The 12,342-nt window shown below is 46.9% G+C and overlaps 1 protein-coding gene across 3 annotated transcripts in view; it reads left to right on the plus strand.

The window, feature by feature from the left end:
- The window catches only part of LOC149365260 (inactive phospholipase C-like protein 1), a 124,377-nt gene that overhangs the window by 72,570 nt on the left and 39,465 nt on the right, over positions 1-12,342 (plus strand). For 2 of the 3 annotated variants that reach the window (XM_089541386.1, XM_089541392.1), the window contains 2 exons: positions 7,544-8,693; positions 11,140-11,289. In XM_089541386.1, the coding sequence (XP_089397512.1) occupies positions 7,544-8,693; positions 11,140-11,289 (1,300 nt within the window). Of the gene's footprint in view, positions 1-5,919; positions 6,149-7,543; positions 8,694-11,139; positions 11,290-12,342 lie in introns of those variants that run through there. The other variant, XM_089541398.1, reaches the window with a different exon arrangement.

The raw sequence follows: 12,342 nt of genomic DNA on the forward strand, positions 1-12,342 counted from the left end.
TCAACGTGCGAATGTGCGCGGCCGTAATAAAGGCTATTCGTGCACCGCTGCGGCTGTCCGGAATTTGTGGAGCCGGTATTTTCTGAGACGCGCGAAGCGCCACTTGTGCGTGATTTGGCGCGTCGTCATGTATCCTAGGTTGTTTTTACTTTCGAAATCGAATTGATCTGTGCGATAAAAAAAATGGTTTTTGAAGAAAGGAAATGGCGGAGTACCTGTCTCACATATTTCGGTGGACACCCGAACCGCGCCGTAAGGGAAGGAGGAGGGAGTTAAAGAAGAAAGGAAGGAAGAGGTGCTGTAGTGGAAGGGTCCGGAATAATTTCGACCACGTGGGGATCGTTAACGTACACTGACATCGCATGGCACACGGGCGCCTTTTGCGTTCCACCTCCATCGAGACGCGGCTCCGCGGTCGGGTTCGAATCCAGATACTCCGCGGCTCAGAAGCCGAGCGCTCTAACCACCGAGCCACCGCGGCGGGTTTTTCGGGAGGGGCCCAAGGTAATTTCTTCTAGCTGGCGGGGGAGGTACAGTATCAGGGTGGATGTTTGGGCGAGTTGGTTGCTCATGATGAAAAACTGTAGCGCTCGATACGAGGACACAACGAAGACGACAACACATGCGCTATTACTTTCAACTGAATCTTTATTTAATGCACAAACAGTTTTTAAATACTGCGCAAGCATCAAAATATCTTCCCACGAGCCTATCACACCGCAAGTCACTTTTCACATTTTGTACAAGCCATCAAGAAAAATCATCTCCTTCTTTGATAAATATACAGATGGGATGCTTACACACTTATCTTCTAAGTTTTTTATTCGTTTTGCTTCAACAATCTCCCGTGTTAGCTGTTTCCTGCTCTTGTTAATCACCTGGCATTCATCAAACTTCGGCATGCATGCATCTGGTTTACATTCCTCACAGTGTTCTGAAAGATTACCTTTTTTATTTTCTATATTCCTATTGTGCTCCCGTAGCCTCTCATTTAGGCACCTCCCGGTTTGGCCTACGTACACCTTACCACATGACAGTGGCAAGGAATACACAACACCTCCTGCGCAGTCAACAGGTACAGGAGGTACCTGTTAACAGGAGGTACAGTCTTTGTCAAAAGTAACCAGGCTGCATGGTTTTTGCTTCTCAGTCGTATATTTAAACCAGCCCTCAAACTCTAAATCTCTGTATGGTAAGAGGAACCCCTGTCCTCACCTTCAAATAACTTTTAGACCTTAGGGAAAGCCTGGTTACTTTTGGCAAAGACTGCACATACGTGCCTGATCGCATATACTACGACGTCTACAGCGACAGCGCCGCCTGCCACGCAAGGGAGGAAACAAGAGGCGAACCCCGCCTGCCAAGGGCACCGAAGGGTCGGCCGGGCACATCGATAAACGGCGCGTTATTTCGAGTGCCAATCGAAGCCCAATGAGCGGCCGGGCCCCGTGATCTGCAGCAGCGGACCGACTGCGCGCTTTGCGTCCTGCGACCGCCATCGGGGAAGGAAGGATCGAGTCGACCACGTCCTGTAAGCGTGGCCACCAATGCGTCGCCGAACAGAAAATTCACGGGAATACTGCCCATGATATATTCCGGCGACTGTTGGAAAACTCGCACTTCGTCATCTCGGGCAATTAGCGTGTTGGTCCGTCTGTAAATATTTCGATCTACGGAGTAGAAACGACTGTATTGACATATACTGGATTGTGTACGATTCCTTGAACAGCTCTGGCCTCATCCGTACAGGAGCATGCCTACGCATCGCATTTAGATTTCAACTGTCGTGTTGAAAATTGCTCTTAGACACGTTACTCGATCACACCTGCCGTCAAAAGATGTAAATGTCTATTTTTAAGCACGAGATGATACATGAGTATAAGGTTCAATGGCAGGAACTGAGCTTGGAGAAATCAGCAGTGTTCCAGCCATATATGTAGAGACAGCAACCAGTAAGCTCATTTCAATGCCACGCCCTTCAGGCCAGTGAAAGATTACGAATAGGAAATCATTTCCCCCAACCAGTAACCGGGCGCTGCTATTTCTTTCGAAATGGCAGTCGTTCGTTTTCCATGAAAAAACGCCCTGAAAAAACACCCTTGTTTTCTCACGCGGCCGAATTACTCCCACGCGCAACTGCTGCATTTTCGCGGACAGGCCATTCCCGAGGCAAACATATCGAGACTATTCACTTGGCTGCGCACTCGGGCATATGCTGTATAAACTACCCCGGGCCGAGAACACACAAAGCGCGGAGCTCTCTTCGACAGTGGGCATGCCACGTCTCCTGGCACTGCATGGATATCGGGAAACTGAGCTTTGCTGAAGGCGTCGCGATCGATTACTCTGTGAACTTGGCTTCGAGGTTGAGAAGGGAACGGACCTACTGCTCAAGCCCTTTCCCGTCCAACCTTCGAGTCAAAACTTCCATTCTTCACAGATATACAAAGAGCCAGCCGAAAATTTTCTCTCAAATTGCAGTTATAAATGTGATAACAACTAATGGCTTTATTCTCCGTTTTCACATCACCACTGTCGCGATGTGGCGACTGGGGCTGCTACCGAAAGGCCGACCGGCGAAATGGTGCTAAGAAGTTGCCGGCATGCAAATAACGGTATACCTCCTCAGGTTATTTGGTAGAACCCGATACGCTATAGCTGCGATTACTGAATCTGACATAAGATCTACCTATTTCGTTTTCTCGTTGCTAGTAATAATGATAATACCGATGAAATGGAATAGTCCAACATTATACTAGAGTCTATATACAGGGTATTCCACCTAATACTTTATACAATTTTTAAGTATAGGTTTTTTTTAGCTATACGACCGCTTTTTCGGCACAGCATGGTCAGCGGTGTAGTGCATCAGAATACATTTAAGATGTCTAACTAGCAGGCTGGTTAGCCAATATTGATAAGTTAACCTTTTAGCTATTACCGTTGGCTCCGTTATTATTGAGAGGTGCGTAGCCCATCGTAAGTAATATCCATACCAGTTTTTAGAATTTCGTGAACGCGGTTACCGTCGGCGCTGTGGTCCGACAAATTTTGGCTAAATCCTGCTTTTATTAATCTCATAGAACAACCAACTCGTATAGAGCGGGATACATCTACACTCGTTGACATTTTTATCACCAATGCTACAAATGTGCCCATCAGTTCAGGTGTTCTTTCAAACACACATTGGTGACCATTTACCTATATATTTAGTGCTTAGTCATAAAAAGTTGCAATTAAAAGACGCGAGACCGACTGTAAGTACATTCCGGGAGATAAATAAGATACCCTGGGGTCTTTTTATAATTTAGTTTTAGAGATATCATGGGAGAGTGTTCTTTCAAGCGCTGATGCGGAGGAGGCTTATAACATCTTCATAGACAAATTTATAAAGGTATATAATGATTGCTTTCCCTTCAAAGCTCGCAAGCGGCCACGCAAAGCACGCAAACCTTGGATTACAGCTGAATGTGTCAAAGCTATAAAGCTGAAAAATGTTCTTTATCAAAAGTTTTTAAAGTCCAGAAACGAAAACGATTTAGATTACTTCAAAAAACACAGAAACAGGACGAACAGCATATTACGGAGAATTAAAAAAGAGTACTTTGAAAACCTTTTCATGCAGGGCACGAAGCAAACTCCGGAAATAATTTGGAAAATATTAAATACACTCCTAAATCGGCACACTGGTGCAATTGATAGCCCGATGGAGATAAGTATGAATGGCACAACTCTAGCAGGAGAAGAATTAGCTAAAGCTTTTAATGATTTCTTCACATCTGTGGGAAATAGCCATCATGACCCAAGCTGCATGAAATTTATGCACCAACCAACAGAAGAGACTGCATTTTTATTCCCAGTAACTGCAGATGAGGTTGTGTCTACAATCTTATCTCTAAACAATACTACCAGTACTGATGTAGATGGTTTGCAGATTCGGCCACTTAAACATGTTGCAACTATTATAGCCCCTGTTTTAGAGTACATCATTAATCAAATATTTTCATGCGGCCAATTTCCTCGCCGGCTCCAAGTGGTCAAAGTTACTGCCATTTTTAAAGGTGGTGAGAAATGTAACATGTCTAAATAATGACCCTTTCCTTGAAAACCTTGCGACCCTGTCTCCATTTGCGAAAGCATATATAGCACACGAAGCAGTCAGACATGGAAGATTCCTCACACCCGTACTAACTATGGCCGCCAAATGCTGATGTACACACTACCACACGCTCTTCTCTTCTGATAACCCGTCCAAGTGATCTATCAATCAGTGTATGTGTAATTACTCAAGACATTAACACTTGCAATTATGAACCCGCAATGTTATCCCGATCACTTAACGTGTTTTTATGATCATGTAAAGCCGTCGCCATATATATATTGCTTTTCTTTATATCGCTATCTCTTTTTGTCCACTGCTGTATTGCTCTGTGAACGTGGTGCTGGCCTTTGTCAAGCCGTTACAGGCTTTTTGCTAGCACCCCGTAGCATCACGAGTTTTGTAACATCATTGTTGATGCTAAATAAATTTGAATTTGAAAATACATGCGCTTTCGAGAAGCTTGCAGGCAAAGCAACCTCTCCAGTGCACGTAAATCGTCGAAAGAGCAAAAATTTGGTAGGCCACAGTGCCGAGTTTTCGTCTAAAATCTGGTATGGATATATTACTTACGGTGGACTACACGCCTCTCAATAATTAAGAAGCCTAAAAGTAATAGTTAAAAAGTTAACTTATCAATATTATTAACCAGCCTGCTAGATAGGACATCTCAGCTGTATGCTGATGTACTACACCGGTTACAATGCTATGCCGAAAAAAGCGCTAACTCAAAAAGCCTATTCTTTAAAGATTGTGTAGTCTTAGGTGAAACAACCTGACAGGCAACATTTGAAGAACGTTCTAGATCTGCACGCACTCGAGCCCGTCTTATCTGTGGAGAACCATCGCGAACCAAAGGAGCAAAGCGCCCACAAATGCGCAGCCCAAGGTCATATACGGGCGTGCATTGTCTTTTGACTGGTACTACGCTTGATCAGAGCTGCTTTCGACAGCGTTGCGCATTTCTGGAATCCAGGGCAAACATGACTAAAAGCAAGGAAGCGCGGCAACCCAATTTGTATCAGACCCGAACAAGTCCTCTAGCCTTGACCTTTCAAAAGCTCGAGAAGCTCCTAGTGCTTCCGCGTCAGAGTCCTAGCTTGTGCCTTGTTTGTGGCAGCTGTGGAACTGTGAACCGAACAGAAGTAAAACACCAGGTGTCATTTCGACGGTGAAATAATAAAGAACGGTCAAGGTGCAGCAAAGCAGAAGTTCTACTTGCGACGCGCGCGGCTCTGGGAGGAGAGGCAAGGGAGCGATCGCGCTATCCTCTCCGAGAACCCGTGCACGCGCGCGCGCTCGCTACAACTCATTCGTCTTTAGGGGTTCGTATTTTGCTTCGAGCGTAGCGGTAACCCGTCGCCGTAGCAGCGTGCTGGTGGATCTTGCAAGCACCGTTGCAGCAACGCCGCTCGCAACGGCCGCCCCTCACCGCTTCTTGAGGTCTCGCCCGTCCGTCCGTCCGTCCCTGGCGGCCGCTCAAGCGGCGCTGCGATCGCCATCTTCTTTTTTTTTTCTTTCGGCAGTCTCTCTTCCTCCCCTCCTTTCTTTCCCGTAGTTGTAGAATCTCGCCCCGCTGCCGCTGCTGCCACCGCCGTCGGAGCAGCTTGGAGTCGTCCGCGGCGGCAGCGGCTTTTTCGCTCTCGGCCACACGACACGCGAACTGAGTGCCCGAATGTTTTCCAGCCACGACCATCATCATGCCGCCAAGGATCGGCGTCAACTCTTCTGATCGTTCTGGCCAAGGTAACGAAAAAATACGCGAAAATATGGATCTCCCTGTGCTGCGTTCGGGATTTCTCGGCTCAACCGATTATTGCTGGATCCGGTGGTGAAGACGACGCGCGCATCCTGCCGCCGTTGCTGAAAGCAGGGATCGTGTGACAGTGGTTTCGTATTCTATGTGCACGGAAACGCAATCGCCCTTTCCTCCTCCTTTTTTGCTCCTTGGCTTTTGTGTTGCCGTCGGCAGCATGTCCGCGCGCGCCCGGACATCGCGCGCATCGACTGACCGACGGCGAAGCGGAGGACGGCGACGATCGTGTAACGGTAACACCCGCGTATCCGTGATCCCATTACGGGTCAGGCTGTGACGTACCGGTTAGTTTTCCTGCCGGTTGGGAGCGAAAACAGCCCCACAAGTGATGAGCAACGCGGATGCGCGCGAGCCGGTGGTGTCTGTGCTCCGGGCGACACAGTTCCTTCGCATGCGTCGAGGCTGAGATGCTCTTCCTAACCGCGCAGCAGCTGTTAGCGCGCGAGACCTCGCGTCTCGCCGCAGCTGCTACGCACGCCAACGGATTTTTTTTCCCTCTCGCATTTGCTGCTTAGGTTCACGGACACTGCACGAACTCACACCTTTTTCTTCGTGGCGTTTTTGTCGCGCCCCGGGGAGGTGGGGAGTCTGTATCAGGCGTGACCGCGAATCTCCTCCTAAGCGCGAGGCCGCGCTGACAGCGCTCGCCTCTGCTGCAGCTGAGCGGGTTCTTCGCTGCGCGTGGTTCTCGCTCGTTTGGTGACACCCTTCTTTTCGGGGTCAAGTGAAAAAGAAGCACGCGGACGTAAAAACGGCTTCGCAGTATCGCTGCTCGACGATCGAGCGGTTGCGGTGTTGCTTGCCGTTCCAGACGCGCCGCGCACATATGCGGGTGACCGTTTTATGCTTGTTTAATCGATTCGACTCGGACGCGTACCCGGGCGTTTTTATTGAACAGCCAGTATATGTTAGCGCTTACGATTAGCTGCAAGCAACGTGAGCGCGCTAGCACCGGACAGCCCCAAGCAATGCCCGAACAGCATTTCTTGTGTATACACACGCCCGTTCCGTTTGGGGGCGAACGATGTTGCCGACAGTTGGCGCTTGGCCGCGGCGGCAGAAGGCGCGGTGCTTGGGCATTTTGCGAGTGCCTGCCTGACCCGCTTGCTACTCGCGCAGCCCGTGTGCAGCATTGCGTGGCGTGTGAGCGCGCGCATCATCATTTCTGGTAGGAACTTTAGTTCGCTATTTCGTGCGCATTATGTGGATGTTTCACTCGGATTTGGGACTAAACACGCGTGGCACGAATGCTTTTGTCCAGAAATTAAGCTTTATGATTACCAGACTGGATGTGGTCGGTCCCCACTGGTTTATGTAAATGTTCGAAGCAGTCGGGCATCATTTCACCAATCACGAAGACATGCCGGTTATAATGCACATTTAACTGCACAGCTTGTATAAAAATATCAGGTATTTATTGCCATCAAGCTGAAAAAGATATATGTGCAGCGGTTGTTTATCAGCCATTTTACTACTACTGAACTTATTTTAGTATTTATGTGGCATGAGGCATGTCGCATACTTTTAAAAGCTGGGAAAAGAGGCACATTAGGAATTTGCATATCACAAAAGAGGCCTGCTCAACTGCTTTTGAACTGCTTGCACGGTCTTTGTTTCTTCCTTTGTAGCTGCCGCTGCTCCGCTTGCACCAGCCACCACAAACTTGGTCTTGGCACAATGCCCAAGAAAGGACCAGGATGAGTGGCAGGGATAATCCACCAAAGCAGAACAACGTCCCATTTGGGCAGAAGTCAACAGTAGCAAGTACAGATGAGCATGACAGTGTATGTGCGTCCACAGATGCAGCTGCTCTTCCATCGCCCACCAGCAATTCAAAACTCGACTCAAGTTGTTCAACGGCTACAGCTTACGTGTTGCATCCTCCACTCGGTGCAAAATCCACACCGTCAAAGCCAAACGAATCATCGTCTAGGACAGGCTCGGACCCCGGATCCTTGGCCAGCTCCTCTGGGCCAGATGGCTGTGCTCCTACTCAGCAAGGCATCGCTTTGCCTACCTCAGCCGGAAGGAAACCACCTGCAAAGCAAGAAAACGAAACTGTTGCGTTGCGTCGCTCCAACAGCGATAAGCCGTGCTCGCAACCTGTGGTGCCAAAAGTGTACGTTGACGTGAGTCGAACCCTAAGTGTCCCTGTGGTTTCTTCTATGCAGCCATGTTCCTCTCCTGCCAAGAAAGCAGGTCCAGTGCCCGAAACTTTGAAAAGCACGCCAAGCCATGCTGCAGGCTCCACACGGGTACCAGAGCCTGCTCAGACCGACGCAGAGGCAGGCAAGCTGTCACCAAATGGAATCTCCTCACAGCACAGCAGAGGAGTAACTAGCAGTGAAACAGCGATGCAAGGCACCGTGCCTGAGGTTCCACCACATCTGGCAACAGCGAGCCACCCCGATTCTCGGTCATCAGTGCAAAGCAGTGGCGATGGCAACGCAATAGAGGTCAGGGTGGCGACCCCGCCATCTAGTGAGAAACACCGTCCAGCTTTCCATGAAGCTGCCACGAAGCTAGATCAGTGTGCAATCAGTGCTTCTGTAAACAGTGTGGTGTGCTCATCGGATTCCGACTCTCACGAGAGTGCCAAGGGCAGTCTTGCATCCACAGATGCGGACTCGGTGCTACGGGTGCAGTTCACCACCTCTGGAGTGAGGGAGAGGAGGGACAGCAGTGGAACGCTGTCTCTCAACCAAGCCCAGATGATTCCCAAGTCGGTGTCATTTCACAGTGGAACAAGCTTACCTGCCGAACGGAAGATCTGCAGCGGTGAGTTGGAAAATGAAGAGCAGACCACATTCCATGTCTACGGCTGTGCAGATTGTGCATCTGGAATTTCTGGGAACCAGAAGGCCTCTTAAAGGGCACCAACTTGTTCGTACAGAAAAAAAAAAAGAGTTCAATAATGCAGCTAATATAAAGTATGGTGATATTAAATTAAATAAGAACAATACAGTCACAAAATCTAAAATGCCTGAACGCCACATGGCAGTTAAAATGTATGTGGAATTTTAACAACATTTCCCATGAAGTACAACAGAAGTATAAACTGTGGTGTAATCGATGACTGATTAGGATCAATTGCCCACATGATCGTAGCGATCATTCATTTGGCACTGAGAAAGCTTAACATGGGAAAAAAATGTGCTTGCTTGTTCTTCTGGTAGAGCAGCCTAGTACTCACAGCAAACCATAGCAATAGCTTCATAATTCTTACCAAGACTTCTTGAAAACTGAGAGCATTGTTGACAAGTCTCTCAGATAAAAAATGTGCAGAAAATTGTGCCAGCCTTGAGAAGGGGACAGAGGATGCAGTCTCACTGCTTCAGATTTGTTTGTTAACCACAGGCCTTGGTGTGCCTCTTGCTGATGTGTAGCTTTGGCAGCTGCTCAACGACTGGAGAACCCACGACATGCATCCAGATGTGAATGTTGTATGCGCAGAAAAGGCTGCAAGAAATTATCTCACGAAAACCTGTGTCATCAGAGGTGAAAAGGCTAGCAGGACGAGAGCCTTATTGGAACTCGGGCAAAACAAACACTTGCAGCCGTGAGCATATGGTAGCCTCCTAATTTACTCAGTTGCAGAATCAGATTTATTCATTTATTTAAATAAATTGGTTATGGTATTAGTTACGTCTGCAAAGAAGGAAGAAGAAACAAGTGATATTATTTGGAGTCCTGGCTAAAGCTTGGGTGGGGGATGCGGGTTTGGGAGAAAATTTTTTTATTTTTGGCATAAAGCAATGAAATGTGGTAAGCTTATTGGGAAGTGCACTAAATGATTAAATATAAATTTTCACTCATGTACCTTCAGTTGTTCTGATCTTATAAATTTTTATAATTTAATAATTTTTTATAAATTTTAGGTTTTCTTTTTATTTTTTGTGTGCTTAATTGCTATACCAAAGTTGCAGAAAGCCTGGCGTCACATCGAGCATGGTAGCAGCCTAGAGTCGCTCTTAACTTTTAGCCAAAAGAATGGTTCATGCAGTGACATCAACCTGATTTTTTTCTGCCCAGAACATCATATTCATGCTTATATAATGCACTCATTAGCATCATGTTAGAGTGGTTGCAGAGTAAAAAATAAGTAATTCGAAAACATAGGAATGCCACTGCATAAAGAATTTATCAAGAAATACAATGCAACAAGCCTCATGAAAATCCATTAAGCTGTTGTCATGTTATGCTTTCTACAAGCAGACCAGTGGGGTTAAAAAACACTTGAAAAAAACTGGCACTGAAGTTATATGCGAGCTGTTCATGGCCGTTCATGGCAGTGGCTTTGCAGAGGCTGCAGCGTTGTCATTTATCTCTTTGCTTATTTGTGATTGTAGACAGGTGGTTCTAACAGGAGGAGAACAGGTGCAAAAAGTTTTTCACTGATACCAAACTTGTCGCAAGCAGCAGTGGAGGAGCCAAGGCTTCGTGCTTGCTAATATTGACCGTTTTTACGGAGATTGCAGTGAGTTTTTGCCACCCACGGTCACAAAAACATTTTTTAGGATAACTTTGGGGCTGTTCCCTGCAGAAAATTTTTGGGATGCGATTGAAAAGGCCTTGTAGGTTCTGAATCTGCTGTTTTCTAATATTCTACTTTTTACAAGATTTTCGTGATTGAACACCATGCCTCTCCCTTTTAATGCACTCACTATACTACCTGGTGACTGAATGTAATTGAGCTAGTCGATGAAAGACCATGTTAAGAAAGCATTTTTACATTTTTGGAAAGTGCTAGCTGCATAGAAGAAAAGGACACACACAATTCTGACTTCCGAGAAAACAACGCGAATGTGTGATGTAAGAAGGAGCAGTTTTGTTAATTTTAAATATCTCTCTTTTTTTTCTGTCGTGTCCACGTTGTTTTCTTGGCATACACTACCAGCATCATGTTTTGGAATGACTTGACAGCACTAAAGGAAAGAAAAAGGAGGTAGTCCAGAGAAAAGGAAAAAAGCCTAATGGTAAAATGCTCCACGTGTCCATTCCATTTCCCGGCCAGCCAAGACGATAGAATGGCTGACTGGCTTTGTTGTCGCCTCAGGTGCCTCCTTTCTCACTAGCCACTCCTTCCTTGGTGCTTCTGGATTAGAAGTGCAGCCTTAATGAGCTGAATGTGTGCAGTTTGAACTAAGAGCGTCTGATGACAGCACAGTTCGTTATCACCAAGGCCTTGCCTGGCCCTTCAATGTTTCTGTCCGTTCTGGCGCAGCCCATGACTGCCTGCAATTCATGATCACTGGCAGCAGTCTGCTGAAGATCAGGGCCAGCTCACGCCAGTACCGCCGCTACTTCACGCTGGAGGAAGATCTCTCAGCCATCAAGTGGGTCCCCTCGTCAAAGAAGTCCAACAAGGCGAGGCGTAAGTTGTGGTGTTGTGCTCCATCGGATGTGGGTGCACTCATGTCCCAGATCTGCATGCAAACACTGCAGGGCCCCACTTTTCAGCAGAACTAATTTGTGACGCACCTTCATGTTGCATGCACAGATATTCTTACTTTTGAATATATTGTTAAACCCATCTCTTCTGTGACACCCATTTCAAGGAGAATTTCCCTCTTTGATCGGAAATTACACCTTATTTCCGTTAAGGAAGGTATGAAAGCATGGCACCAGTGCAGTAAGCTGTTGCACTGCGTTGAATTATTAAACATGCCTCAATTGCTGATGCACATGTAATGTCATGAGCATGCACTTCTTGTGCCCACCTTACGAGTTGGCACTGTGGCAGCCCTCCAGCCAATTTTATGACTGGTGGCATATTGAGGCTTTTAATGCTGTTGCATTGAAAACTTGGCACACGAGGTGCTGGCTACCTTGGTTCATATCTACTGTTGTCGTTTTTGTTAATCTGTGGTCAACCGTTTTCCGTGGGCCTTTATAGGTTCATGTGCAAAATAACGGAATGAAACTTTGTGTGTGAATGTACAGCAGCCACCTTCCTTTTGGGAAGCTGCCCTCAAAATCGGCCTTCTTGCAAAGTGCACACTTTCTCTTGGATGAAAAGGGCTTGAGAAGCCATTGTAGTGAAGCAAAGCTTGCCACCTAAATAATTTGTTGAGGAGCAGCTCTTGCTACTCTCCTCGCAATAGTTGCTGTGTTTAAAATGCAAAGTTTCAGCCTCTTCAGATCATGGTTTGGACATCGGGCGTGTCATCGAGAGGCCGTGGGGATATCTTTTAGCAGCAGCATGTAGTGGCTCCTGCTTTTGTAAAAGTATAGCACTGATTCCTAGACGAAGAGCAAATTATTTGCTTTGTATGTTTTGCCTGATCATCTTGCCATTGAAGAGCTTTACGTTTGCTGTTCCCACCAAGCCCTGTTGTTGCATCCTGGGTGTGCAGTGGACCCAGCAAAGCAAGCGAACATAAAACATAACGCATGGCATTACTCTTTTGAGCTCCTATATTTTGAG

The sequence above is a fragment of the Amblyomma mixtum genome, chromosome 1 (genome assembly GCF_055824585.1).
Source record: "Amblyomma mixtum isolate Tamu chromosome 1, ASM5582458v1, whole genome shotgun sequence".
In the NCBI taxonomy this organism is placed as follows: domain Eukaryota; kingdom Metazoa; phylum Arthropoda; class Arachnida; order Ixodida; family Ixodidae; genus Amblyomma; species Amblyomma mixtum.